Source organism: Elgaria multicarinata, chromosome 3 (assembly GCF_023053635.1).
Source record: "Elgaria multicarinata webbii isolate HBS135686 ecotype San Diego chromosome 3, rElgMul1.1.pri, whole genome shotgun sequence".
Taxonomy (NCBI): domain Eukaryota; kingdom Metazoa; phylum Chordata; class Lepidosauria; order Squamata; family Anguidae; genus Elgaria; species Elgaria multicarinata.
In genome coordinates, this window is record NC_086173.1 from 9,454,897 (window position 1) to 9,482,468 (window position 27,572).

At 46.5% G+C, this 27,572-nt stretch overlaps 1 protein-coding gene across 1 annotated transcript in view; it reads left to right on the forward strand.

Annotated features, from left to right (window-relative positions):
- Positions 1 to 27,572, forward strand: part of NCKAP1L (NCK associated protein 1 like) — an 88,306-nt gene that overhangs the window by 24,985 nt on the left and 35,749 nt on the right. Inside the window, exons 10-23 of the mRNA XM_063119255.1 lie at positions 374 to 430; positions 2,602 to 2,698; positions 4,823 to 4,932; positions 7,110 to 7,242; positions 8,665 to 8,746; positions 9,810 to 9,868; positions 11,474 to 11,619; positions 12,477 to 12,609; positions 14,976 to 15,095; positions 17,543 to 17,682; positions 19,677 to 19,808; positions 23,513 to 23,731; positions 25,095 to 25,225; positions 26,551 to 26,648. Coding sequence (XP_062975325.1) covers positions 374 to 430; positions 2,602 to 2,698; positions 4,823 to 4,932; positions 7,110 to 7,242; positions 8,665 to 8,746; positions 9,810 to 9,868; positions 11,474 to 11,619; positions 12,477 to 12,609; positions 14,976 to 15,095; positions 17,543 to 17,682; positions 19,677 to 19,808; positions 23,513 to 23,731; positions 25,095 to 25,225; positions 26,551 to 26,648 — 1,657 coding nt within the window. The remainder of the gene's footprint in view (positions 1 to 373; positions 431 to 2,601; positions 2,699 to 4,822; positions 4,933 to 7,109; positions 7,243 to 8,664; positions 8,747 to 9,809; positions 9,869 to 11,473; positions 11,620 to 12,476; positions 12,610 to 14,975; positions 15,096 to 17,542; positions 17,683 to 19,676; positions 19,809 to 23,512; positions 23,732 to 25,094; positions 25,226 to 26,550; positions 26,649 to 27,572) is intronic.

The window sequence follows — 27,572 nt, forward strand, 5'->3', positions numbered from 1 at the left end:
GTGGTGATCCTCCAGTTACTCTTCTGTTTTTTAAGAGCACTTTCCTGGGCTTTTTTTTAGACTGGGGCAAATGGAGTATTATTTCTGAAAGCAAAAGAAAAAATATGTTTCTACCTGTGTAATTGGAATATTCCTGCATAGCACAACGCCACCTAGAGGTTATGTGGCAGAAAAGCAGGGAAGGAAAGCTCTTCAGGTATAGCTCGGATTTCAATTCTGCCACGAAACTGAAAAGTAGATGCAGCGATGAACAGCCTCATGCAAGAAAGCTCTAAATTCTCCCTGCCCCACTAGGCAGGTGAAACAACACAAGACAACAAAATATTTTAGAGGAGTTGGGCTGTGACCTCTCTCTTTCTCGCTCTCTTTGCAGCTATGGAAAACGTGTTGCTGATATCAAAGAATGCAAAGAGTATGCTCTGGCACACAGGTAGGAACATGTCTTCCCTCCCCGGGCCTTGCTTTTATCTGCCCTGCATCTCCTATTGCTCTGCTTTGCCTGCCCCAGAAAAATACCTGCAAGGGAACCAGACCAACTTTCCCTCCCCAGCCTCAGCACTTCCTTAAATTTTCTCTGCATTTGCTTCGCAGCCCTGTTGGACCAATGTCCTCAGCATCCCTGTGAAATCCTTCCTAACAGGCTTGCCACCTCTTGTCCTGTACGTTGGATATTGGCCTTTAAGGCTGCAGTCGTGCACACATTTTTCTAGGGGTGAGCCACACAGAAATCAATGAGACTTCTGGGTAAACATGTATAGGATTGCACTGTCAATCTTCTATTGAAGTAGGGGAAAGGCAGGACAACCCTGCTGTGTTATGGCTCCTCCTGCCCCATTTCCTTTGAGGTCCTGCCGTCCACCTACTCCCTGTGACATTGCCTAGCTTGTGAGGATGAGGGTTGGCTATGTATTACCTCCAGTGTTAGAGGCAGGATGACTCTGAATAACCGTTTCTGGGAGCACAAACAGGAGGGGGCGCCATTGCACCCCTGTCCTGCTTGTGGGCTTCCCATTGGGTCACCTGGTTGGCTACTGTGGGGAGATAGGAAGCTAAACTAGAAAGTCCTTCCGTCTGATCCAGCAGGGCTCTTCCTCTGTTCTTATGTAAGAGAACATTAAGGAGGGCTGCTTCCTTTATGTCCTGTTTGTGGGCTTCCTGGTGGCTGGTCAGCGTTGGAAACAAGCAGCTGGACTAGATAGACCTTTGGTCTGATCCAGCACTGCTCTTTGAATGTACAACAGGACCACAGAAACATGGGTGGGAGGAGCCCCGCAGGAGCCAAAACTGCCTTTACTCTCACTTCAACTGCAGTTTAAAAGGACATGATCCAATGAGCTCCTTCAGGTGGGGGAGAATCGCATTCCCGTACCATGGCTCTGCTTCCTGCTTCTCTTCTGCAGCAATCTGTAATAATTACACCAGGAAGAGAGCAGCGACCACGTGGCTTGAGCATCCTCAGTGCAGTTGAATGGGACAGCGCCCTCCAGTGGGCAGTTTATAGCGCTACCTTTCCTGCACATGGCAGGAAAACCCAACAAATATTGATGTATCCCAGAAGAGTCGGTTTTTCAGAGGTTTTATTTTTAGCACTAGAATGGGGAAATGGAGTGGGAAATGCACAGGAGGCTGACGGCGTCATCAGAATGACCTGCGAACATCAGTGAGTGTCCAGTAACGAGTGTGTTATAAAATGCTTGTTTAAAGATGCTCAGTGCTACTAATTCAATACATTCTGTTCCAAATTCATCCCATGTCTAGGGTAAGAGGTGTTACCCAGCACCTCCTGAGCAATGCATTCTGTCTCCATTCTATTTGAAAGCTGCAGCTGGAATTACTTTTTACAGGAGCTGCACAATGAAATGAATTACTTTTCTAAGTAATTATAAATTCAAAAACCTTATTGATATATTTTTTTAAAAGATCGCAGTCGTATTCATTGAGAAAGAATGAATACGACTGCGATCCTGTAAAAAAAATATTAATAAGGTTTTGAATTTATAATTACTTAGAAAAGTAATTCATTTCGTTGTGCAGCTCCTGATGAAGGATCCACAAGATCTGAAACGTTGAGCGTTGTACAAGTTTGGTTTAAAGTTTTTAGAACATTTTTTTCTATTTCGTATGAGAAAAATAAACCTTTTTGGGAATTCATAGCACCAGAGCTAATTGCCTCTTTTTCCTATAGCCTTTTCGGGGTGCTTCTTCCCTCTTTTTCCACAATTACTTTTTCCACACATGCACTTTAAATAATGTCTGAATAGGCAAACTCTTCTACTGAAGCTGCTTCAGTTGGTGTGTAGGAATATTCAAGTTTCTGAGTGGGCAAAATTTCCAGCCTGCACAGACCGCTTCATTGAATGATGAGGAACGGTTCCTTGTCACTTGAAAAGCTAGTGCATTCTTACTTCCATTTATGTTAATCAGGTGGGAAAGGGGGAAAGTCAAGTGTGTGTTCTGTGGGGCTCGGTACAACAACGCCTTCCCTATGCTGCGTTGTGCGGGTGGCAAAGGCATGCGCTTCTCTGTGTCTGGTGCATGGCAGAAGGGGCATGGGGCAGCTGGCATTTTCATGTGTGAACCATCCGCTTGGTGTCTTAACAGTGGGCAGCTGCATCGAGGGCGGCGTCATTTCCTGAGGAATGCTGTGCGGGAGATGGAGGCCATCCTGGCCAATGAACCCGGACTGTTGGGGCCAAAGGCAAGTGTAGAAAAGAGACGTTAGAGCAGGCAGTAGAAAAGAGCTATGGATGTACAGCAACTGGTCAATCTTAGCATGTGTGATGTGTGTGAATTGCACAACTGGACAAGCACAAGCGTGTACGTGTGCAGATGGGTACATACCTGCAGGAGGTGTATTTGCTCATAGAATCATAGGGGCCTACAAGGCCATCGAGTCCAACCCCCTGCTCATTTGCAGGAATCTACCACAAAGCATCCCTGACAGATGGTTGTCCAGTTGCCTCTCGAATGCCTCTAGTGTGGGAGAGCCCATAACCTCCCTAAGTCATTGGATCCATTGTTATACTGCTCTAACAGTCAGGAAGTTTTTTCTGATGTCTAGCCGCAATCTGGCTTCCTGTAACTTGAGCCCATTTCCCCATGTCCCACACTCTGGGAGGGTCGAGAAGAGATCCTGGCCCTCCTCTGTGTGACAACCTTTCAAGTATTTGAATGCAAATGTGAGGATGTGTGTGTCCGTGTGGGCCTGTGTTTGTGGTCGGTGTGAGTTTTGTCAGTGTGTGAAACCACAGGGATTCAGTGAAACAGGGGTGATGTCTAAAAATAACAAAGATGATCATGGCACCTTGAAGATTTAACAAATGCATTATGGCATACATTTTTGTGGATTGCAGCCCATTTCATCAGATGTCTGAAGTGTAAAACTAAGGTACAAGTCTATCCCGGGATGAGAGGGGGGATTGTAAACACAGCGGTCAGTGTGAAATGAAATGCAGAAAGTACAGATAGTGACACTTATTGACAGTGGCTATTCACAGAAGAGTTGTTGGGTGATAGGTCATGCTTGCATCTCCCAGCAAGACCCCACACTCCAGTACTATGAGACTCCAAGTTCTAGTATTAACCCCAGATTCTAATATTAACCATTTAACACCTTGAATAATTTTATATATTTATCATGTGTGCCCCCCATTACTCACCTTTTTTTTTCTAAACTAAACAATCCCAGACATTATAGCCTTTCTTCATAGGGAAGTTGCTCCAGCCCCCTTGGTAATTTTACAGGCTGCCTGAGTATTGGGGAAGGGGGAGAATAAGCAGTCAATGCATGTAATGGCTGTATTGCATCAGCTGCACTAGTTGCCAGTGTAGTTTATAAAACCAATTTAAAGAACTGATTTAACCTTTAAATCCTTAAATGGCTTAGGTTTGAGCTACTTAAGTACAGCCTTTACCTATAGTAGCCTGTCTGCACTTTAGGATCAGAATTAGGGGCCCTTCTCACTGCTTTGAGAGCAGTTAGGTTGGCGGGCACAAATAAGAGGGCCTTTTCTGCAGTGGCCCCACATCTGTGGATTGCATTACCATCAGGGGGCGTTGTTAGTCCCAATCATGATATTTCTTTACGAAAGTCTTAAAGCCCTATTTGGTTTCTGTGCCTTTTTCTTTAATTACGTTGACATAGTGTTCATTATAGTAGTCTAGCTTGGAATGTAACATAAGCATAATAACAGCTGGCTATTCTTTGAAATAAAAAGGATTTGAAACAAAAATGGTGTTAAGTGGATTACAAAACAATTTAGCTTGGTGGAGGATGAGCAGATCAGGTTCTGCAGCCCCCTAGAAATGTGTAACCAAAATGGTAACAAAATATAGAGGGAGGGGAATTCTATCTTGTAATATTTTATAGTTATATATGTTTATATTCTGTATATAAACATTTAGATTTCGTAGCTTCTTCCCTTCCACTCCCCCATCTTCCATATGGATGGGTCTCTGATACGTTGCCTACTTTATTTTCCCTGACTCTTCATTCACCGTAGACACAATGAAAATTTTGAAATATAGTGGAAGAACATAAACTAGAACACAGTGTGGCTTTATCAAACTCCATTAATTGGAATAATTGACACACACACCCCATTTTGGGTTTTTCATTGTATAATGCAGAATCCAAGGACATCTGCCAGTAGAATAAAGATTTTAGGAAATATCTTTAATTTTGGGATATGTTCACCCCTCAACACCTTTGGAGAAAATGAATAGGCTTTCCTTGAGCAAGCTTTCCTGACTGAAGGGCGAGAATTTCCTTGACCTAATGCCTCCTGGCTCTCTCGCTCTTTCCCTCTTTCCACCCCAATAGGCTATTTATGTCTTCATGGCCCTGTCATTCTGCCGTGATGAGGTCACCTGGCTTTGCCGACACAGCGAACATGTCAGCAAGGGCAAGAACCCAGAGGAATTCACTGACAGGTACTGATGATGTGGGGCGGGTGGGTTCCCCAGGACCTGAAATGGGGTGAAGGGGATGCTATCCAGCATGCTGAGCACAGATGGATCCTGGCAGGGGAAGGATCGCAACGCATAGGGTGAACAAATGCAAAGGAGGACAGAGCTCCTCTATTCTTAATAGCCGTGTAGAAGGGAGAATTGCAAAAGGTCTATTTATAAGTATTTTTATCCCGTACCTCAGCCAAAAAGGCTCCCGGAGCAGCTTACAATAAATCAGTAAAGAAGACAGTCCCTCCCGTCAGGCTTACATTAAAAAAAAGACATGACACATGAGGAAAAGGGGTTGGGGAGGGAAGAGGGGAAAAAGAAATTAAGGAGACTGTTTAGCAGGACTGATAGGAAGGCCCTGCTCCCCCTTCTCATCTCCCAATGGAGGCCAGATCAAAAGCTCCTTCTTCTTTCCTGCAGGGACAAGATGACCATTAGCCCTGTGGGGAGGGGGGGGGTTCCAACAGAAGCAGGCCCCGAGGTCTAGCTGATCTTACACCTGCAGCTGCCCAAATTTCCTCTGCTGCCCAACCCTTAGAGGTATTAGAGCTGTGCCTTCTTTCCATCCCATTCTTCTAACAGTGCTGGGCAGCCTGGGCCGTGTCTTGATGATGGCACTTTTCCCGCTTGTTCTTTCGAAAACCCGCAGCATCATAGCAGTGGGGTGGGAATGCTAAATCTTCATTGCAGGAGGGAGCGTGGGCTTTCTGTCCGAGCAAGCCACAGCACTGGTGGCCAGTTGGCTCCTCGGGCCCGCCCTCTGCCCCGCCTTCCCGGCTTACTGCGTCCTATCCTGGGCCTCAATCCATCCTTGGGAATGCCCCCAGCTTGAACCCGAAGCAAGGTCACCACTGACATATGGTGGAAAGAAGGTGGTGACCTCACAACAAAGGGAAAAGCCTGTGGTAAGGGCTTTTAAAACACGCAGTTTTGTCGAAAAAGCCTTTGGTGGCTGTGAGTACATGGTTGCGTCATATAAACGCTCAGTGGCACTGCACAGCCACCACAGGCGTATAAACAGCCCCCTGGGGGCCTCTAGATGTTTTCGACTACAACTCCCATGAACCTCAGCTGGTATGGCCAAGAGTCAGGGATTATGGAAGTTGTAGTCCAAAACATCTAGAGGATCCTAGATTGCCTGTCCCTGTTCTAACGGAAGGTTGCGAAGGAAACCAGAAAATCATCTAGTCTTCATCTCAGGGCAGAAACTTTTGTTGTGCCTACCTGAAGGAAGTGCTTCAAGTAACCTTGGCTACCCTTGAGAAGCTGTGCTGTTTTTTGTGGACTAAGAATTGGTCTCCATGGTTCACCTTTTGGGGCAGTGTGGCAAGGGGGGAGATGCTGATCTTTCTGGGGAGAAGGTGAATTCTTCTAGGAGCCCGTCTACACTTGTCTAGATGAAACGTAACAAGTTGGCAGAGATGACGTCAGCAGTCACGTGATGCTGTTGTTGTTACGTTTCTTCTGACTTTTAAAACCGTTCCACTTTCTGTTAAAATCGTTTTAAAACTAACCATGTGCCCCAACCTTTCGTTGTATTCAATGCCGTCTTTCAAAGTCATGTCTCGTGACCATGGTCTTTGCTTCCTGATTAGGACAAGTGAGGGCTTTTCTAGGGGAGGGAGAGCTGGCACAACGCGACGAGGGGCAGGGGGAGGGGGAGGGAGGGCGGTGAAAGAGGGGACAGAGGCTACAACCGCTTATCTTTCGGGGCGCACGTGGCCCCTTTAAGACGCTGTAGGGCTTCCCTCGTCCCTACGTGTCGCCCCGCCTCCCTGCCGGCTTATCCCGGCAGGTCTAGCTCAGAGTCACCGGAAGAAGGAGGTTTACTTCAGAGCCGGTATGAGCATAATGAAGAACGTTCTAAAGAAGAGTGTGCCCGGGTAAAACGATAGAAGAAAAGGTATTTCGATTGACTGGGCTCAAGTTGCATTTTGTAACGTAGCAAGGGAGGACGCAACAATGCACTTAAACAACGGTGTAATGAATAGTGTAGATCCTGCCTAGCATGGGATGGGGAACTGCGTTCTCCCTATAGACCTGGCAGAGGCTGTGCATGTGTGGATGTGGAAAAAGTGGCGGTGACAGAAGCCAGCTTTCTGCCATACAGTAGTTGTCACATATCATCTGTTTCCCCTCCTCCCCCAAAGCTACCTGGCTGAGCTGCTGTTTCTGATGGAGAAGCTCCGTAAACTGGTCCGAAAGCATCAAAAAGTCCTCCAGCGCTACCATGCACAGTACTTGTCCCACTTCGATACCCAGGTGCTCAGTGACATCATCCAGGTACGGAGGCTGCCAGGGGGACGGAAGAGCCGTGGCTGTTGGGGTTGTGTGCAGCAGTCTCCAAGAGTTCCCAGTCCAATCAGCATCCTTTGTCCCAAAGGGAGGTGAAAGAAAGGAGAGAATGGATAGGGAACTGTCCAGATGCTCAAATAAGCCATATGCAGAAGCTTCTCTCATAGTCCCAGAGCCAGGCAGGATTTATTTACCTCAGCGAGTGCAAAAGCTTAGTGATTTATTTTTTGTTTATAGATGACATAAGTGTCTCAGAAAAGTGAGTCTTACAAAATTCCAGTGGTGGTGGTGGCTGCGTGATGATGTCATAAATACGGCTGCCGCGCTATTATGTAGTTGCCACATTTAAACATGCATAACTTCTCACCCGTTTATGCTACAAAGATGATTTCCCCCCATGAAATGTTTCATATTTAATGACAAATATTTTTTGTAGTTACACGTTTTTTGTTAACTCCATTAGTTTTTGAGAGAATTTCATTTGACCGTATAAAATCAGTGTTCACAATGGTTATGTGAGACGTTCAATCCCTGGCATCGTCAGTGAAAAGGATTCCAGGTCGCAGAGATTGGAGAAGATTGCTATTTGAGACCTTTGCTTACTGTTGCCAGTCAGAATAGGCATGTTGGAGAGATATTGCGAACCACAGTAGACAATACAAAATCATGCATGTGGACCGGGAGACATTTTTCTCCCTTTTTCATAAGTCTAGAACCAGTGGAGTCATCCCATGAAGCTGATCGGTGGGAGATTTAGGACAGATAAAAGGACGGACTTCTTCACACAGTGCCTTGTTAAACTATGGAATTCACTGCCACAAAATGTGGTGACGGCCACCAATTTGGATGGCTTTAAAAGGGGTTGGATAAATTCCTGGAGGAGAAGGCTATCAATGGCTACTAGTCCAGATGGCTATGTGGTACCACCAGTATCCGAGGTAGTATGCCTATATACACCAGTTGCTGGGGAACATGGGTGGGAGGTGCTGTTGTGCCCGTGGCCTGTGTGTGGGTTCTTGGTTGGCCACTGTGTGAACAGAGTGCTGGGCTAGATGGACCCTTGGTCTGATCCAGCAGGGCTTTTATGTTCTTAGTGCTGGACTAGATCAATCTGACTCGGTGGAAGAGTTTCCTCTGTTCTGCTGTGTCGCAATAGGGCAGGAGACACTTCACAAACCAGAAACTAGAGGAGGGAATGAAGGAGGATAATTTCCTTCCCCTCAAGCTTTTTTTCTTTAAAAAAAAAAGACATTTATGGGTTGCCTCTATGCCCAAGGTCAGGCAAGGTGATATACAGCATGAAACCCACAATTCATTTAAATAATCCTGTCCACTAAAATCCGATGTAAATAAACCGCATACATACAAACGACCCATTGCCACCTCTGTGAGCCCTGTTGCCTCTTGCAGGACCTGACTGTGTGCCCTGAAGAGGAGTCAGTGATTATGTCATCCTTTGTGAGCTCACTCTCATCCCTAAGCATCAAGCAAGGTAATTATTCTGTCAGCTGGAGGTTGCCATGTGGTGTCCTGTGCGCGGTTTACCCTACTTAATCCTCCCTGAACAAGAGCGACTCAAATCATGTGCCGTGAAAGGGTAAGATCTTTGTGGCTTTAATGTTATGTGCTGATCCTGCTTACTTCAGCGGTGTGAGAGGGGAAAGGAATACAGCTCCTTGACTGGAGAAAGCTTTGATCAGGGCTCTGAGATTTGACCCTGAAGGTTTGCACATGTTCGAGGCTAAGCGTGGACTTTGCTGGATGCTGATGGCCCCAGAGCAAAGCTGCTGGGCTGAATATTTTGCAGAAATGGAACCCGCTTCCTCCAGCGATAAAGGCACTGTGCCTAACCAGGGCAGTATCCTGTCTGGCACTAGCAAGGACATAAATAACTTGTGATAGTGTAAGCTACCTCTGGTATTATTTATTATTTATTTATTTAAAACATTTATATCCCACCCTATATCATTAATGCGGCAGGGCCTTGCTATTTACTGTTTTACTCTGTACAGCACCATGTACATTGATGGTGCTATATAAATAAATAAATAATAATAATAATAAGATCTCAGAGTGGCGTACAGATAAAAACATACAGTATAAAACAATAAATATGCACAGTTAAAAACAAATTAAACCATGATCCAAGTTAAAACAATATATAATTTAAAAGCAGTAAAAGCAGTTAAAACAATGTGCCAGTGAGTTTAACCATCAAAGGCTTTGTTAAAAAGCCATGTTTTTACTTGGCTAGTACACCACCAAGAGTGTTTGCTGGTGCAACGGGGTGTGGGTGTGGGTGTGTTCGCGCTAGAGGTAGCTGATGCTCGTGCAATGCGATTTAAGTTCGCATTAGTGCTGAATAGGATACTGTCCCCAGTGTGTAAACTACTCCAGAGAGAGCTGTCCAAAGGCAAATAGTTCTCCTAGGAGTGACGGATGTCTTCCCACTGCAGTTAACCCTGGATTTTCTCATCTGGAAGGCCTAAACAGTGTGAAAGATCCCTGTGGCGCTTTCTAGTTTTGCCTCCATTAATGCTTGTCCTCTTTTGCAGTTGATGAGAAGGAGAAATTTGAATTCACTGGGCTGCGGCTGGATTGGTTCAGACTGCAGGTAAAAACCCCTGCTGGGTTTTTATTCCTCTTTCACTCCCCAGCAACCAGCTGATAGAGCTGGCTTCCTGTGTGTTTAGATATCTTACTGCCTATCAGAATTTTGCATGCTTCCTGCTTGGCCCTGTGATTGATTGTAGCTACATCCACTGTGGAAAAACAGCCTGGCAGAATTCTCAGCAGGCTCCCTGGGCCAGCGGACAGAGAAAGCTGGGGAGGAGGAGCTTTAGCTCAGTGGTAGGGCACCAGCTTTGCATGCAGAAGGTCCCAGGTTCAATCCCTGGCTTCTCCAGGTAGGGCTAGGAAAGAATCCTTCCTAAAACTCTGCAGTGCTTCTGCCAGTCAATACTGGGCAAGATGGACCAACGGTCAGACTCAGTTTAAGGCAAGTTCTTGTGTTCCTGTGTAATCGCAGTCCACTGGCTGGTCCTTGTTTATCTCCACTTACCTCTTTCCTAAAAACGAATCTCCCCTACAAATTGGGAAGGAGAGGAGCAGGGAGAATTAGCTGCTGCTGAGGAGTTAAAACAGTAGACCAAAGCAGCTGGCCAGGGGCTCTTCTTTCCCTGTGTGTTTAAATTAAGTCTCCTCTGGCTTTCTCTGTTTGTTGGTGGGGGAATTTGCAGAATATTCAGTGGTGCTAGGCTGCTTTCACATAGTGAATGTAACATGTAGCTCTGGTGCATGTCTGATCCTCTGTTGAATTCATCCTGGGAGGTACAGGCTAGAGACCTTTCCTTGTGCTACTGCCGACCTGGGAGTGTATTCCTGAGCAAAATCTTCAGTTGTTGGTCCTTCAGCCTCTCGTGGGTTCATAATATACCTCCTGTTAATTAGGCGCATCACATTCACATGCCTGTTCAGTCTTTGCTTGACACATTAATAGAAGAGGATTCCACTGCTTCCTTTGCTAGCCCTTCCATCAGCAAGGGCTGCCATGTGGTTAAGACGTTCTTCCTAGAAGCCCTTTAGATTAACGAGAAATTATGTTTGCTTACCGTTGCTTTGCTTCCTGCTTCTCTTCCGCATTTGAAAGGAGCTGAATTACATGGGAGGAGAGCAACGGCCACGTGGCCTGTAATTTAAAACTTCCCAGCTCATATAGTTGAATGGGACAGCGCCTTCTAGTGGGTGGGTTGTAGTGTAGCTTCGACTGCCCACAGCAGGAAGAATCAGGATATTTCAGAAGAATCAGGTTTTCCAAGCTTTATTTTTAAGCGGCATATACAAGGGAAGGATCATCAAAATGACCTGTAAACTTCCGTGAGTGGCCAGTCATGAGTGTGCTATAAATTGCTCCTTTTAAAAAGCCCCTGATTCTTCCTAGCTGTCCAGGGGAGAGTTCGGGCCGCACATTCACCACTAGTTGACTGTAGCTTCTAGTGATAACTTGCAGGTGTGTGAATGAGCCATCAAAGACTAATTACTTTTGAACTCTCAAAGTGCAGTACTGCTCAGTTGAGACAGTTTAGACATTCAGTGAGTGTTGAGTAACCAAATGATGTAGCTGTGTATGTGCACTGGCCCTATCACCCTGCAGTTTATAGCAGTCCTGTCCTACTCTAAGTATTTAGGGCTGATGAGAATGGGTTCTTTCTTCCTCCAGGCATACACCAGCGTCACGAAGGCCCCGTTGCAGCTGCGAGAGAACCACGACATTGCCAAGGTGATGAATCTCATCGTCTTTCATACTAAGATGCTGGACTCCGTGGAAGAGCTGATAGTGGAGACATCCGACCTCTCTATATTCTGGTGTGTACTTGGCAAAGGGGAAGGCAATACTGGCGTTAGAGCAGAGTTGGGGGGATACTGGGAGCCTGTTGGCTCTCAGAAGATAGGCATCCTGGCAGGATGTGTAGGGCAGTAGCAGAACAGCACCAGTAGTTTTCAATCAATGTGTTTAATTTGCATAGTTGTCCAATTTGGGTTTGTATGTTTACTTTATGAACTTTGGATTTTTTAAAGAGATGGCTGGAAAAGAAAGCCCCTTCAGCAGCCTTCCTCAACCTGGGGCGCTCCAGATGTGTTGGACTACAACTCCCAGAATGCCCCAGCCAGCTGGGAGATGCAGTCCAACACATCTGGAGCGCCCCAGGTTGAGGAAGGCTGCCCTACAGTCTGAGTCCCTGGGTAAAAGGGTTGTTGTTGTTGTTATTACATTTATAGCCTGACTTTTTTCCACTTGCAAGGAATCCAAGGCAGCTTACATAGTCCTCCTCCTCCTCCCCATTTTATCCTCACAATAACCCTGTGAGGTAGGTTACGCTGAGAGTCAGTGACTGGCCCAATTCAGTGGCTGTCTCAGTCTCAAGTTATCAGCCCATGATGGAAATTGAATAGCCACTTCTTCAGGGGCAAATGTAGGAAAACTACCAGCTATTGTAAACTGCCGTGAGTAGATCATTCCTCCTGAATGGCAGTTTAAAAGTCTATTCAATAAATAAAAGTAAAAACTACAACAACGGATGGCACAGGTCAGGCATTTTTATTTTAAGAATCAGCTCTTAGTTTCTTAAAATCCTTACATTCATATTGGTGCACAAACATATACAGAAGCACCGGGTTGCTCCCATTTGCTATGATTCCTGATGTCTCCTTTCCTTGGACAGCTTCTATGTGCGCCTCTTGGAGAAGTTATTTGCATCTACCATGGAGGAACCATCCATGTTGCGCTACGCCATTGCGTTCCCACTTCTGAGTGCTGACTTTAGCTGTGCCTCCCATCCCTTGTGCCCTGAGGAGGTGTGTATGTATTTGACCACTATAGGGAAGGGTGGTGGTGGAGAAGCAGTTGGAGCTAAAGAGATAAGGAACTCCCCTGATAGCTGAAATCATTGCAGATGGGTGCCCTTACTGGGCTACATCTTAAATTTGGCTTTTCTGTACTTCTATGTAGTCTGGATTGTGGGTACTCTTTCATCATCATCATCATCATCATCCAGTTGCAAAAATAATTCACCAACAACTGGCCATCAAATTCAACCTTATCAAACAAACTACACCATACTATACATACTCAACCGAAACAATCTTGGAAAATGCAGATCGTAAAATACTGGGACAGAACAATTCATACTGGTAAAACAATACCTTGCAACCGACCAGACATAACAGTCATAGACAAAAAAGAAAAACACACATACGTCATCGACATGGCAATACCGAGTGACAAAAATGTTGTTGAAAAGGAAGAGGAAAAGAGAGAAAAATATACACCACCGGCCATAGAAGTCAAAGAACTATGGCAACAGGAAAAGGTCACAATTATTCCGTTAGTCACATCAGTCACCGGCATCACATCAAAAAACTATACAGAAAACCTTCAGAAACTGAATACATCCAAACCGCCATCTAGAAAGCAGTCATAATTAAAACATGCTCAACTGTCAGGAAATTCCTGAATCTGTAAAAGACAGCTTGGCAATGCTCGTCATGTCCGTCTAGAAAAACCGCCATGAGCGAGAAAAAGATAATAATAATAATAATAATAATAATAATAATAATAATAATAATAATCTGCATCAGGGTAATCCAAATACTGTAACACTAAAAACAGAATTATCTGGCCTCTGTGAATTATGCAAAGCAGTTAGTTGTGCGTATTTTATCTCCACCGAATACTTTGTTCTGCATTATCTATCTGTCTATATAAAAGCCCAGAGGCCTCCTCCAAGCCACTTATGCAAATAGGAGAGAAGGCAGAGGCAGTGGACTGGCCTACTGGTTGGTGATGTGACATCGCCAACCAGTAGGCCAATCCACTGCCTCTGCCTTCTCTCCTATTTGCATGTTTAAAAATTCTGAGCTCGCAGGGCCTTCTATGGAAGATCCAAGAAAAATAACTGCCATCTAGGGAAGTTCCAAGATAGAAGGCCAGAGGGCTCCTCCAAGCCACTTCTAGGTTTTGCCCTCTGGCGCCATCTAGCGACGTTTCTTGGAACTGCGGCCTTCTATGGGAGTTCCAAGTTCCGAAGAAAGCTCACTGCCAGGAGCTTCCAGCCTAGCAGAGGGGCCAAAACCCACTAACCTCCTCACCAGACTGCTTCTCTACACCTGTCGTATGACGGGCTTTTTTTGCTATCTTATATATAAAATGCCAGAGTGCTCCTCCTCACCAGTTATAATTTTTGCCCTCTGGCGCCATCTAGCGACGTTTCTTGGAACTGCGGCCTTCTATGGGAGTTCCAAGTTCCAAAGAAAGCTCACTGCCAGGAGCTTCCAGCCTAGCAGAGGGGCCAAAACCCACTAACCTCCTCACCAGACTACTTCTCTACACCTGTCGTATGACGGGCTTTTTTTGCTATCTTATATATAAAATGCCAGAGTGCTCCTCCTCACCAGTTATAATTTTTGCCCTCTGGCGCCATCTAGTGACGTTTCTTGGAACTGCGGCCTTCTATGGGAGTTCCAAGTTCCGAAGAAAGCTCACTGCCAGGAGCTTCCAGCCTAGCAGAAGGGCCAAAACCCAACTAACCTCCTCACCAGACTGCTCCTCTGCACCTGTCGTATGATGGGCTTTTCTGCTTTACAAAACCATCCTTTTGTCCGTGTCTTGTGACAATGAACTAGAATAGAGTTTGGAACTCCTGGCTGGGGGAGGCCAGGTTAAGCCCTTTCTCTGTTGTCTGTGCTTTTATTCAAACAGTTCAGTTGCTGGAAGGTTTTTTTTTAATGGATTGGTACTGTTTATTACTTTTATTGTTTGTGTTTTTAATTTGTTTTTCTGTTATGTTTTAATGAAGATTTTGACCCTTTTCAGATGACACTCTTAAGCCACGGGGGTTAAGCATTTTAACCTAAACATTATGGTTTAGCGGAGTGTGTGAACCATTCCTAACCGTGGTGGCTGCATAAACCGTGATTTAAACACGCTCACTAACCATTTGCTGCGGAAGGGTGAGCAGCCTAACCATGGCTTAGCATGTTGTCTGGACAGGCCCAACATTTCAAATTCAGATTTGGCTGCCTTAAGCGCTCCCCCCACTTTTTTTGCGGAAAGGTGGGATTTCAATTGAATAAGTAAACCCGTGGCGCCTTCCACCTCTGAAAGGGAGGTGCACAAATGATCAGGATGGCATCTCAGGTGTGTCTTCCGTTCCCCACTCCAGTTCCCTCATCTGCGGAGCTGCGCCTTGGGACTGTGCAACAGCTTCCTGGAGGAGATGTCCCGCCACGCTTGCACGTGCATCTTGGATGCCTCCGCTGAACAGTGCAAGTTGAGCGAGCAGGTAGGGAGCCAATTCTTTCAGGGTGCTGGGCAGTGGGCATTGGAAGCAGACAAAGGGAGCAGAGGCATAGAAGCCATTCAGTGGGGCCCAGGCTAGTCGGATTGCAAGTATTCTGGCTGCTGAAAATCAGGGTGCAAACAGATGGGGGCAGATGCTGTTTTTAACCTATAAAGCCTTACACGGCTTGGGACCACAATACCTGACGGAACGCCTCTCCCGACATGAACCTACCTGTACACTGTGTTCAACATCTAAGGTCCTCCTCCGGGTGCCTACTCCAAGGGAAGCTTGGAGGATGGCAACAAGGGAGAGGGCCTTTTCAGTGGTGGCCCCCCAATTATGGAATGATCTCCCCGATGAGGCTCGCCTGGCGCCAACATTGTTATCTTTTCGGCGCCAGGTCAAGACTTTTCTCTTCTCCCAGGCATTTAACAGCATTTAACAACATATGCTAAGTTTGTTTGTTTTTTAATGGACCCCAGAACTGTTGTTGTTTAAATGGATACTGTTGTTTTATACTGTGGTTTTTATATTTTTGATGGTTTAAAATTTTGTATACTTTTTAATGTTCACTGGTTTTAACTTTTGTAAACTGCCCAGAGAGCTTTGGCTGTGGGGCGGTATATAAATTTAATAAATAAAATAAAATAAAATAAAATAAATAAAATGGGAAGGTGGGAGGACTCCGGTGGCCAGTTCAGCCTCCAAGCCTGTGCCTAACACAGGACACGTTGAGCTTAGAAATGTTGGTTGACCAAAACTGAAGAAGAGGAGGGGAGGCCAGGTGGGTACACCTCGTTTTGGATACTGCCAAATGCCTTGTGCTGGAAATGGCTGGCCTGACTCGTCTTTGGCAGGAGTCACTGCATGTGGTGCCTTGCATGGTCCTGCTTGTCTGCTTCAGGACACTGTCGTCTGGTTTCGGTGGTTGGTCTGTGAGGTGGGGCGGGGGGCAGATTGATGTGTGAAGGCTCCGACTTGGGAATAGTCGGTGGGTGATCGGGTCTCTTCTGGAACATTAATGCAAGACTTCCGAGCAGAGTTAAAATCGTATACAACTCCCCCAGATTCTGGCTGCAGTCTTTTGCTCACATTTTGGCAGAACCAAAGAATGGAACCTTGATGGGGCTATGGTGATAGAAGCAGCCTTGGGTCTCCATTTCTCGCAGTACTTTCTGTGGGGGAAAAGAGAATGGACCGCAGTCTAGAATAGATGGAGAGGGGCAAAACCCGCCCCTTCCTTGACACGGAGAATCCTGCCCCTCCCTCTTGGAGAGATGCAGTGTGTCCCTATGCACAGAATGCACAAAGGGCAATTGCGCTCGCCTGCTTTACAATACACATGCTGTCCCTTTATGCCCCATCGTTATAACAAAAGGTGCTGCATAGAATAAAGGCTTGTCTGGTTGCCTACCCCTGATATAGAGGAAAAACAGGCAGCCAGGTGGGTTGGGTAGGGGGCATGCAGGGGGCTCAGGTTCTCTTGCCAGTTAGGCTTAAGATCCCCCTCCCCGCTTACCCTCAAATACGGGTATCAGTCCAGTCTCCTTCATCTGTAACAGCGGCAGCATGTGACTTGCTATTCCACAGGCTCATCTCACAGTGCTGCTGTAATGTGGAAAAGCCTGCTATCTATGTGGTCAGCCCCAGCTGCACAGATCCTTACCGTATAGTCATTGCATGGCTGGGTTTAGAGGCAAGGGATCCAGTGGTAAGGGCCAGCATGGTTGGCCATACGGCCGGGGGAACTTGAAATATGACAGCAGTAGCATGGAATGAATGAATCCATGGAAACATTCCCTCCCCGCCGCTCTGGTGCTGCTGCTGCTCTTCACACCTAAAGGATATATCAAATCCTAAAGCCAAATGATACCCACCCACTGAGCCTTTCAGAAAGGAAACCGATGGGCCTGTTCAGATGACACACTAAGCCATAGTTAGGCCGCTAACCCTTCTGCAGCAAAGGGTTAGTGAGCATGTTTAAACCATGGTTAAGTAGCCACCATGGATAGGAATGGTTCACACGACACACTAAGCCATAATGTTTAGCTCAAAATGTTTAACCGCCATGGCTTAGTGTGTGGTCTGAACAGGGTCGGTGTGTGTCTGTGGAATGGGACTGCTGTGCCTGAGCAATTTCATATCATCCAGCAACATGCCGCTATTTGGGGCCTACTGGATGCCGCCAAAGGAACAGGACAGCTGTTGGGGAGAGAGGATACCGAGGTTTGATCCGAATGACTGGCTTGCAGAGCTACCTGGTGTCTGTGGTTGGTTCGGTTTCATCGCACCTGGTTTTCCAAACCTGGCTGTCGAAGCAAGCCTTGTCCTTGAAATCGTGATCTCCCCCTGCCCCCCAATTCCCCCCCCACCCCGCTACCATTGTGCTTGTCACACAGCCTGCCTTGACACACAACGTGACACCCTTGCATCTTTCCTATCCCCAGCTCTTGCCCAAGCACTGTGCTGCCACCATCAGCAAGGCCCGGAACAAGAGAGCCCAAAAAGCCTCGTCCAAGAAAGGAGAGCCGGAGAGGGACAAGCCTGGTGCGGAGAGTCACCGAAAGGACCGCAGCTTGGTCACCAAGTAAGGGCCACGAGCCTGCGCGGGTTGAGTGGGCTGTGTTTCTTCATACCAACAGGATTGAGCTAATGACATTCCAGATACCTTTGAGCCCCACAGTTCAGTTTTAAAACAACCTGTCGGCCAAGGTTGAGATAAACATCTGATGTTATGTGACCACACACACTCTTAGGGATTGTCTTTTGGCTGGCAAGAAAATACCACCATGCTAGTTCTTCCGTAGCAATCCTGTGTGTGTGAATTATTTGGGCTAAAACTGACATGGGCCCCATTCAGAAGACACCTTAAACCATGGTTTAAAGTGCCTTCTGAACACGGCCCGGCATTCTGGCTTAAGCACCGTGGTTAAAGCCATGGTTTAAGGTGTCTTCTGAGTGGGGCCATGGTGTTGGAGGTCTGTGATCACATTTTCTAATGTTGTGTGTGCACGCGTATTTTCACTTAAGAGCAACCACGGGGGACTCCAATTTTGATTGGAGCAGTGGTTCTTGTACAGATCATTTCTCTGCTTGAAATTGCTCCTTCTAAGCTCCTCCCAAGCTCCTTCTAGTCCCAGTGAAGAAAAAAGGCAGGCGAGATGCAGATACATTTGTTTCCTACAAGCGAAGCTAACAGCAGCTCAGGAACTGGGAGGATTTGGTTAGGAAAAATGGTGAAAAGGATTTATTTATTTATTTAAGAGCTTCGGCTATTGGGCGATATAGAAACACAATAAATAAATAAAAATGTTATTTATTTATTCATTTTATAACCTGCCTATTTATGTATTTACTTGTGTATTTATACTACTCTGCTACACCACAGTACCACCTATAGGTTATATAGCAGAAAAACAGGAAAGGAAACGCTCTTCATGCAGTGCTCGGATCTCAATTCTGTGGCAAAACCAGAAGTAGGTGTAGCAGATTAACAGCCTCATGCAGAAAAGCTCAGAGCCTTCAGAACAGGCAAGGGATAAAATTAAGATATAGAAGACACGCCTAATGAAGAATCTTGTCTGAATGAACACATTCAGAGGTGGTGGAGAACGGTTTTCCTTCTGAAGGAGACGTCTTCTCCGCTATATCTACCCTTCTGGGATTTGGCTCACCAAGGGCTTGTCTATAAGGCTTGTTTACCCCAACCTAAATGCGAATATTCGTATTTTAGGTTACATGACACAGCCGTCCATTCGCCGCAGTGCTGGGTTTTTAACCCGATAATGTGCATCTTCGCATTCGCGATTTACCGCGACTTTTAGATCACGTCTGAGTTTGCACTGCATTATGGCTATGTGTCTTTGGGGGAGTTAAATCGGATTTTGACTTGTGGGTGGAGCTTTGAGGATAGGACAAAGTGATTGGCTGATTTCCCGGTTTCGCACCAATCAGCTGCCTGGTTCGTTTGTGCCAATTTTAGTTTGGAGTTTCTCTGCAGAGCTCTGAAGAGAAAGCTTCTTAAAACAAATTTATTTTTGTATTTATATATTTATTGCATTTCTGTACTGCTTGATATGCAAAGCTCTCTGAGTAGTTCACAAAAAGAAAGAGGGTGAAACAGGCAGCCAGATGAAGGAGACGAGTTCTGCTGCCTCGTTCCTATCCCCCCCCCCCGCTCCCAGTTTGTGTGTTATATGAATCCGCATATAACGTTATAGGCGCTCCGCATATAAAATTTATAGCTTCGCTCCTCTCTCTTCTGTAGCTATGTATATGCGATGATGTGATAATGAGCATGTGCGCATTTATAACTCACTATAAAAATAAATAAATTCAGGAAATAAGTAGGTGTTGCTGCTGCAGGGTGATGCTGTTTACCTACATTTGAATAAATGAAAATTCGGGTCTATATTTAATGAGCAATCCTGTTGTCGTATAGACGGGGGCCAAGTTCTCGCCTGATGTGCTGTCCCTCTTCTAATCCTGCTCCCTGTCCCCGAACTAAATGAAGGGTATTGATGGCTCTGTCCCATTCTCAGTGTCTGTTTCTTTCCTCCTCCCCGCACTGCACGTCACCAGTCTAGACAAGCTGCACCTGACGCTGACTGAACTTTGTTGGAGCCTGAACCAAGTAGCCAGTTTCGTCGTCTTCGAACATATCGTGACTCCGGCGGAGTACCTCAGCGGTCAGCTGGAGATGCGCCTCAGCAGGTACAAGAAGGGAAGGGGCGACGGAGGAAGTGATGCGACAGCGTCGGCAGCGGGCCCGTTCTACGCAACGGCCATGGGGAAGTGACACAACGGCGGTGCATGCATGTGTTGCACCAGCCTTTTCCAACGTGGTGCCCTCCGGATGTGTTGAGCGCAATTTCCATCATCCCCAGCCAGCACTGCTGTGCTTGTTGGGGAGGATAGGAGTTTGTTATCCAAGATATCTGGAGGGCACCAGGTTGGGGAACACAGTGCTACACCTTTCCCCCACCTTTTGCTAGTAGGTGTGACTGGGGCAGGATCTATGCTACTGCTTTAGAATGGTTTAAAACAGTCTTCACAACTGTTGGGGACACATTTCATATACCATTTTCAAAGGCCCTGTTCAGAAGACACCTTAAACCATGGCTTTAACCATGGTGAATAAGGCTTTTTGCTTTATTCCCCATGGTTAAACCGTAGTTTAAAGTGTCTTCTGAACACAGCCCGACTTTCTGGCTTAACCACCGTGGTTAAAGCCGTGGTTTAAAGCATCTTCTGAATGGGGCCATAGTGTGCTTGGTGTAGATCTGGCCTGGGATAGGCAGAAACGTCTGTGTGGAAGTGGCACATCAGTAAGGCCCCACCTTTGTTAGGTATCGACTCCTGACAATGAAAGGCAGGCAGTTCCCCCCCCGTCCCCCCAACTTGCAGGTGCTCCCACCTGTCCCATACACCTGCTTCTCTGTGGACTGAGTGCTTCCATCCTGGCAACTGCATCTCCTACAGGTCTGCATGCAAGAATCATAGAATCATAGAAGAGCAGAGTTGGAAGGGGCCTACAAGGCCATCGAGTCCGACCCCCTGCTCAATGCAGGAATCCACCTCAAAGCATCCCTGACAGATGGTTGTCCAGCTGCCTCTTGAATGCCTCTAGTGTGGGAGAGCCCACAACCTCCCTAATAGAAGGCTGAAAAGTTTGAGCCGCCTAGCATCTGCTACCTAGCAAAGCTCGTCTTGCTTTGCAAAGCAGTGAAAGACCTCAGCTTTAGTCTTGGAGCAGGCTGTAGCAGCTGTCTTTGACCCCCCCCATGCCAGGGAATTTTGTAAACCGCCCAGAGAGCTTCGGCTATTGGGCGGTATAGAAATGCAATAAATAAATAAATAAACAAATAAACAAACACAGCTTTTGCCAGTTGCCATCTGTCAGAGGATGTTTCATCCTGTCCCTGACACTTGTGGGACTGAAGACTGCCCCCTGCCCCCCTTTCTCTCTTTTTAAAGGCAGGAGTGGGCGATGCAGGGGCTGCATGCAGCCCTCAATGGCCATTTTTTCCAGCCCCGCTGCTGCATCAGCAAAACGCAGCCATTTTGCAAGTAAAGAAGGCATGCGTAGAGTTGCCATCTTGTTTGCAAGCAGAATTGTGCTCCTGGGAGACTTTCAGGAGCACAGTTCACTTGCAAACAAGGTGTGGACTCTACCTGTACCTTGTTTTCTTGCAAAATGGCTGTGTTTTTTTGCTACTGCTGTTGGTGTCCGTTACAGCAGGTTTGGGCTGCAAACCCCATTGGATTCCAGGGTGGGGGTTGGGGGGGAGGAAGTGATGCGTTCTCACAACCCCTAGAAATTGCCCAGCCATGTTTCAAGGGCTAATTCTGCTAGCTCAGTCTCTTCCGGTTAGTAAGAAGTTTGGATATTTTGATACTGAGTGTGTTTTTAATTACGTATCCATTCTGCGCGTCCTCAGACAAGTGTTTTATTGCGCGCTCGTTACTCCACACTTACGGATGTTTGTGGGTCCTTTTGACTTCGTCGTCTGCCTCCCATGCATCACCTGCTCCTTTTTGCCTTCTTTCCATCACAAAATAGACCCCTTTAAATCCATTTTTTTCCTGTTTTCGGGAAATGAAATGTGCCACCATCTCCTGCTGTGTGCAGGAAAAGCAGCACAATAAAAATGGCCACTGAATGGGCCACGTGGTCATTGTTTACTTCCTCTTCTCCTGTGTGAAGAAAGAGGAAGTATCATGGGACAGAAGCGGGGGGTGGGGGGGAAAGTGATGGTAAGAAAATGCGATTTCCTCCCCCCATCTGATGATTCTCCCACAACCTGTTTTGAATTATCTTTGTCATGGAAATACTATGGATAACAATGTATGGCTGACATATTTATATTTTTGATGGTTTTGTAATACTTTGCGTGTGAACCACTTTGAGCAGGCGTAAGCAGCTTGGGGCCCTCCAAATGATTTGGCCTACATCTCCCATCAGTCTTTGCCAGGAGAGCCAATTTTAAGGGATTATGGGAGCTGCAGTACAAAACGCCTGTAGAGTATTTGCCTGCCGTGACTTTGAGTGTAGTGAATACAGAATTTCGGTACACAAAGTGACTATATGTTACCGAACCCAATTCAAGCTGCTGGTTTTAACCTATAAAGCCTTATACGGCTTGGGACCACAATATCTGACGGAACACCTCTCCCGACACTACGCTCAACATCTAAGGTCCTCCTCTGGGTGCCTACCCCGAGGGAAGCTTGGAGAATGGCAACCAGGGAGAGGGCCTTTCAGTGGTGGCCCCTCAATTGTGGAATGATCTCCCTGACGAGGCTCGCCTGGCGCCAACGTTGTTATCCTTTCGGCGCCAGGTCAAGACTTTTCTCTTCTCCCAGGCATTTAACAGCATATACTGAGTTTTTTTAAACTAACCCCAGAATAATTGTTTTTAAATGGATATTGTCTGTTTTTGTTTGTATTTTATGCTTTTTATGGTTTTAATATTCACTGTTTTTAACTTCTGTAAACCGCCCAGAGAGCTTCGGCTATGGGGCAGTATATAAATGTAATAAATAATAATAATAATAATAATAGTGAACTGCAAATATTAAGATCCCTGAGCTGAGCTTGCTAGGACACAGCAAAGCTGTAAGCATTCTGACTTCTTTGAAGGGGAGCTGAGCTGGGTTTAGTGCAGGCAGTTTAATTGAGCAAAGTTTTTTTAAAGCAGCACCATTTCCCCCAAAGCAATGGTGTTCAGCCCTTGTAGCAATCCCAGCTTCTTGCCAGCCAGTTGCAAAACTCAGAGCGTCATCACACAGGGGAAAGTTATGTCTGCTTCGTGTCGCTTCTCCACCTGCGCATTTGTCCCTCATTACTTCCTCTTTTGAAAGAGGAAGTAAACGGCGTGGACGTGGCCCATTCAGCTCACGCTGCTTCTCCAGCACACAGCAGGAGTTAGCGGCAACGTCCGTCTTTATAAATAAGTCGGACTTACTGGGGTGGTTTTTTTGTGGCGCGAAGGGGTGAGAGGCAGATGATGATGTGAGAGGGACCTGCAAAAAGCTCTGAGCGCCCAGCAACGAGCGTGCAAGAAAATGCTCGTCTGATGGAGCTCTCAGGCTTACGCGTTTTCCTTCTGCCGTCACCTTTCACCACTTCCCCTCCCCTCCTCCTGTTCTCATGCCCAGCCATGAAAGTGGGTATGACCTGCATTTCTGGGTCTGGAACATCACCTGGCCATCAGGGCTCATTAAGAAAGCCCCTCAAGCTACATAGCATAAGGCTACATTGGGGAGAGTATGGCTTGAAGGATAGACACTGATTAGTTGATGTCAGGTGTGGAGGTGCTGCCATTTTGCTGTGTTTTCTTCTCTCTCTCTCTCTCTCTCTCTTTTTTGGCTGGGGTACTTCCAAATGCCGCTCATGTCCCCGTTCCTGCCCCCAGGTCTTTGGTGCGGCTGGCAAAGCCGAACCCAAGCTCCTCGGAGTTAGCCCGCCCCTCGGAAGTCCTGGCGGGGGTGCAAGCCTACGCCACTTTTCTGGTGTCACTGATGCATCGTGTGGGGCTGGATACTGGGCGCCTCCTCCGTAGCGTGCTTCTGCAGCAGACCCAGTCACTGGATGCAAACGGCGAACAGACCCTCACCACTCTCTACACGAACTGGTACGTGGCCGGGGCATGACAGGATAGGGAGGGCCACTGTATTGTCATAGTAAGCACGGTGTCACTCACCAGCCTTGTCAAGGCTCAGCGCTGGTCTATTTAAAGTATTCACAAAGAGAGTTCCTCTGAGCATATATAGAGGGCTTTCCACAACCCAGCTGTACCCCTTCCAAATGTGTTGAAGAAAAACATGGCCGTTCTAGCTGGGTTGTATGTTCGTTTGCTTATTTATTACTTATTTATTTTATTGTATTTATGTTTATACCAAAGGAGTGCACATGATCCCCCTCTTCTCCATTTTACCCTCACAAAAACCCTGTGAGGTAGGTTGGGCTGAAAGTTAGCCACTGGCCCGAAGTCACCCAGTGAGTTTTATGGCTGACCGGGGACTAGAACCCCGGTCTCTAACCACTACATCACACTGCTTCTCAACACAATAACCATGCTGGCTGGGGATGGTGGGAGTTGTATTCCCAAACATCAGGAGGGGCCCTTAACCACTGAGCAGCCACAATCCTATAAATGAACTAGGGCATGAGTTCTAGATATGGTTGCTGTGACGTCACCAGCCCTTTACACTAGGCCCGTCACATAAACCCTTCTCAGGCCAAGTGCCGCCACTTGAAAACCTGAGGGAGGGTTAAATAAAACCTTTCCCCTAGCTATGAGGCAAACAGGTTTCATACAGGATCTCTGAATATACTGTGGGTATAATCTGGTGTAGGTGTTTAATAACTGCAAGGCAGGTAAATAATGCCAAGCTGACACGTGGTATTTGGTAGCTAACAAAATAATAATAAGTTTATTGTTATTTAAAAGCTTTAAATAAAATTATATAACTTCCAATCCTGCCTAATCTAAACTCTCCACACACCAACCACCTCACTCTCTTCACACCAATCCTAAGTCCCTAGAACCCAAACTATTCAATAAACATCTCTCTCTCTCTCTCTCTCTCTCTGTCACCCCGCAAACTCACATCCCTCACAAACTCCCAACACTCTCCTTATATACTCCTTCCCCCCACCCTACCTATTACATCACAAACCACACCCACTCAGTTCTAATGTTCCCTACTTACCAGACATACTAATTCAGATATATACAAGACAATCAATTGTGGGGTAACCCCACAGTTGTGTTTCTTTCTTTCTTTTAAAGTCAATGCCAGAGTAAGGCCGGTGTGGATGTGGACAGTCACTGAGGTCATTACTCTGAGCCAAAGCCCTCTTAGGAAGGCTTTCTCATGGCCATGACTCCAGTCTTCTCCCAACCCCATCATCTGCCCCCGCCCCCCAGTTTGGGAAAGTAATGTTTAGTTGTGCTTAGGTGGTAACAGGTTGTCCTTGGTGCTTCTTTCCAGGTACCTTGAGTCACTGCTACGCCAAGCAAGCATGGGCTCCATCGTCCTTTCGCCAGCAATGCAAGCCTTTGTCAGTGTCCCCAAAGAGGGGGAGCAGACCTTCAGCGCGGAAGAGTTCTCCGATATCTCAGGTACGCCCAGTCTGGAACGTACAGGACCGGGTTGCAGTGGCGGCTCTTCTCATGAATTTGGCACCTATCTTCCTCCTCCTCCTGTCTTTCCCCCCAATAGTTGGACTCAAGCCGGTGCTACAAAATTTAAAAACATATACAATTAAAACATATAAATAGAAGTATACAAAAGTTAAAAGTACAATTAAGCCACCTATAGTATTAAAACATTAAGATGATTAAAAAGCAAATGACAAATCAAAGGAATCCTGCGTATTAACAAAGGTCCAGACTATTCCCAAAGACCTGCCGGAACAAGAAAGTTTTTCCCAGCCTCCGGAAGTATGACAAGGAGGGATCCAGCCTAGCCTCCCTGGGAAGGGAGTACCAGAGCCTTGGAGCAGCCACCGAGAAGGGCTTCTCCCATGTTCCCACCAAGAGAAAGGCCAGGGGTTCCAGGTTGTCAAGAGCCGAGCAGTGCTAATGGCTTTTTCTGCTGCAGCACCCTGGCTGTGGAATGAGCTCCCTGGAGAGGCTTGCCTGGCATCTACATTGTGCTCTTTCCAGGGCCAAGTGAAGACCTTTTTATTTTCCTAGGCATTTTAACATTTTAGCACCTTTGTCCAGTTCTGTTTTAAATCTGCTATGGTGTTTTAAATTTATTTATTTAAAACATTTGTATCCCACCCTATATCACTAGGATCTCAGGGTGGCGTACATACAATATAAAACAAATAAGTAAAACAATAAATATACACAGCTAAAAACAAAGTAAACCATTAATCAAGTTAAAACCAGTATATAATTTTAAAGCAGTAAAAACAGTTAAAACAATGTGCAAGCCAGGTGAATTTAACCATTAAAACCTTTGTTAAAAAGCCATGTTTTTACTTGGTGCTGGAATAGAGTCAGCGTTGGCGCCAGTCGGGCCTCCAAGGGGAGGGCATTCCACAGTCGGGGTGCCACAACAGAGAAGGCCTCTCCCATGTCCCCTCATAGCGTATGTGTTGCGTTGGTGGGATGCGAAGAAGGGCTCCTCCAACAGATCTCAAGTCTTGGGCAGGCATATATAAGGCGAGGCGCTCCCTCAAGTATCGAGGTCCCAAGCCATTTAGGGCTTTAAATGTCATTCCCAACATTTGAATTCCGACCGGAAGGCATATAGGCATTGCTGCTCAGTTTTATTTTGGCTGTACTTTTATACGGCCGTTTTATGCTTTTACATTTTGTATGGTGCTTTATGCTGGATTGGTTTTAATTTTTGCGAACCATGGCCACCCCTTGTATGCAGATGATACTGTGGGCTTTCTAAAAGGACCAAATTCTACCTTTGCTTTCCTGTGCAGAGATGCGCGCATTGGCTGAGCTGCTCGGTCCCTATGGAATGAAGTTCCTGAGCGATAACCTCATGTGGCACATCACCTCGCAGATGGTGGAGCTGAAGGTATGAGGCCAGGAGGGGACTGAGAAAGTTCTAGGATTTGATCTCTTTCAGCATACCCCCAGAACAGACTATGCATAGTAGAAGAGGGGCATTGACTAGAACAGAGGGGCCAGGCGCTAGAAATTCTCTTGGTGAGGGATGTGCAGATTGGACCAGGATTACTTGTTCTCTGGGTGATCTTCTCTAAGAGTCATCACACAGGGGAAAAATGTGTTTGCTTACCATCGCTTCTCCGCTTGCGCTTTTGTCCCTCATTATGTCTTCTTTTGAAAGAGGAAGTAAACAACGTGCACGTGGCCCATGTGGTGGGCCGTTTTGATCGCGCAGCTTCTCCTGCACACAGCAGGAGTTAGTGGCAACTTCCGTCTTTAAAAATAAGCCAGACTTGATGGGGTGTTTTTTTGTGCCGCGAAGAAGGCTAGAAGGGGTGGGAGGCAGGCAGGCAATGTCGTGAGAAGGGCCCGTGAAAATCCGCGAGTGCCCAGTAACAAGCGTGCAAGAAAACACTTCTCTGCTGGCGCTCTAGGTCTTTATCTGTGCTAGCTGAAATATGCCCACAGAACCAACCAAATACCTGTGCATTGTGCTACACTTTCCCGTATCGGTTCCTCCATTGTCATGCACACCTGAGCCACATGACCAGGGCAGGATCTACACTATTCATTACACGGTTGTTTAAGTGCATTGTTGCGTCCTCCCTTGCTACGTTACAAAATGCAACTTGAGCCCAGTCAATCGAAATACCTTTTCTTCTATCGTTTTACCCCGGCACACTCTTCTTTAGAACGTTCTTCATTATGCTCATACCGGCTCTGAAGTAAACCTCCTTCTTCCGGTGACTCTGAGCTAGACCTGCCGGGATAAGCCGGCAGGGAGGCGGGGCGACGCGTAGGGACGAGGGAAGCCCTGCAGCGTCTTAAAGGG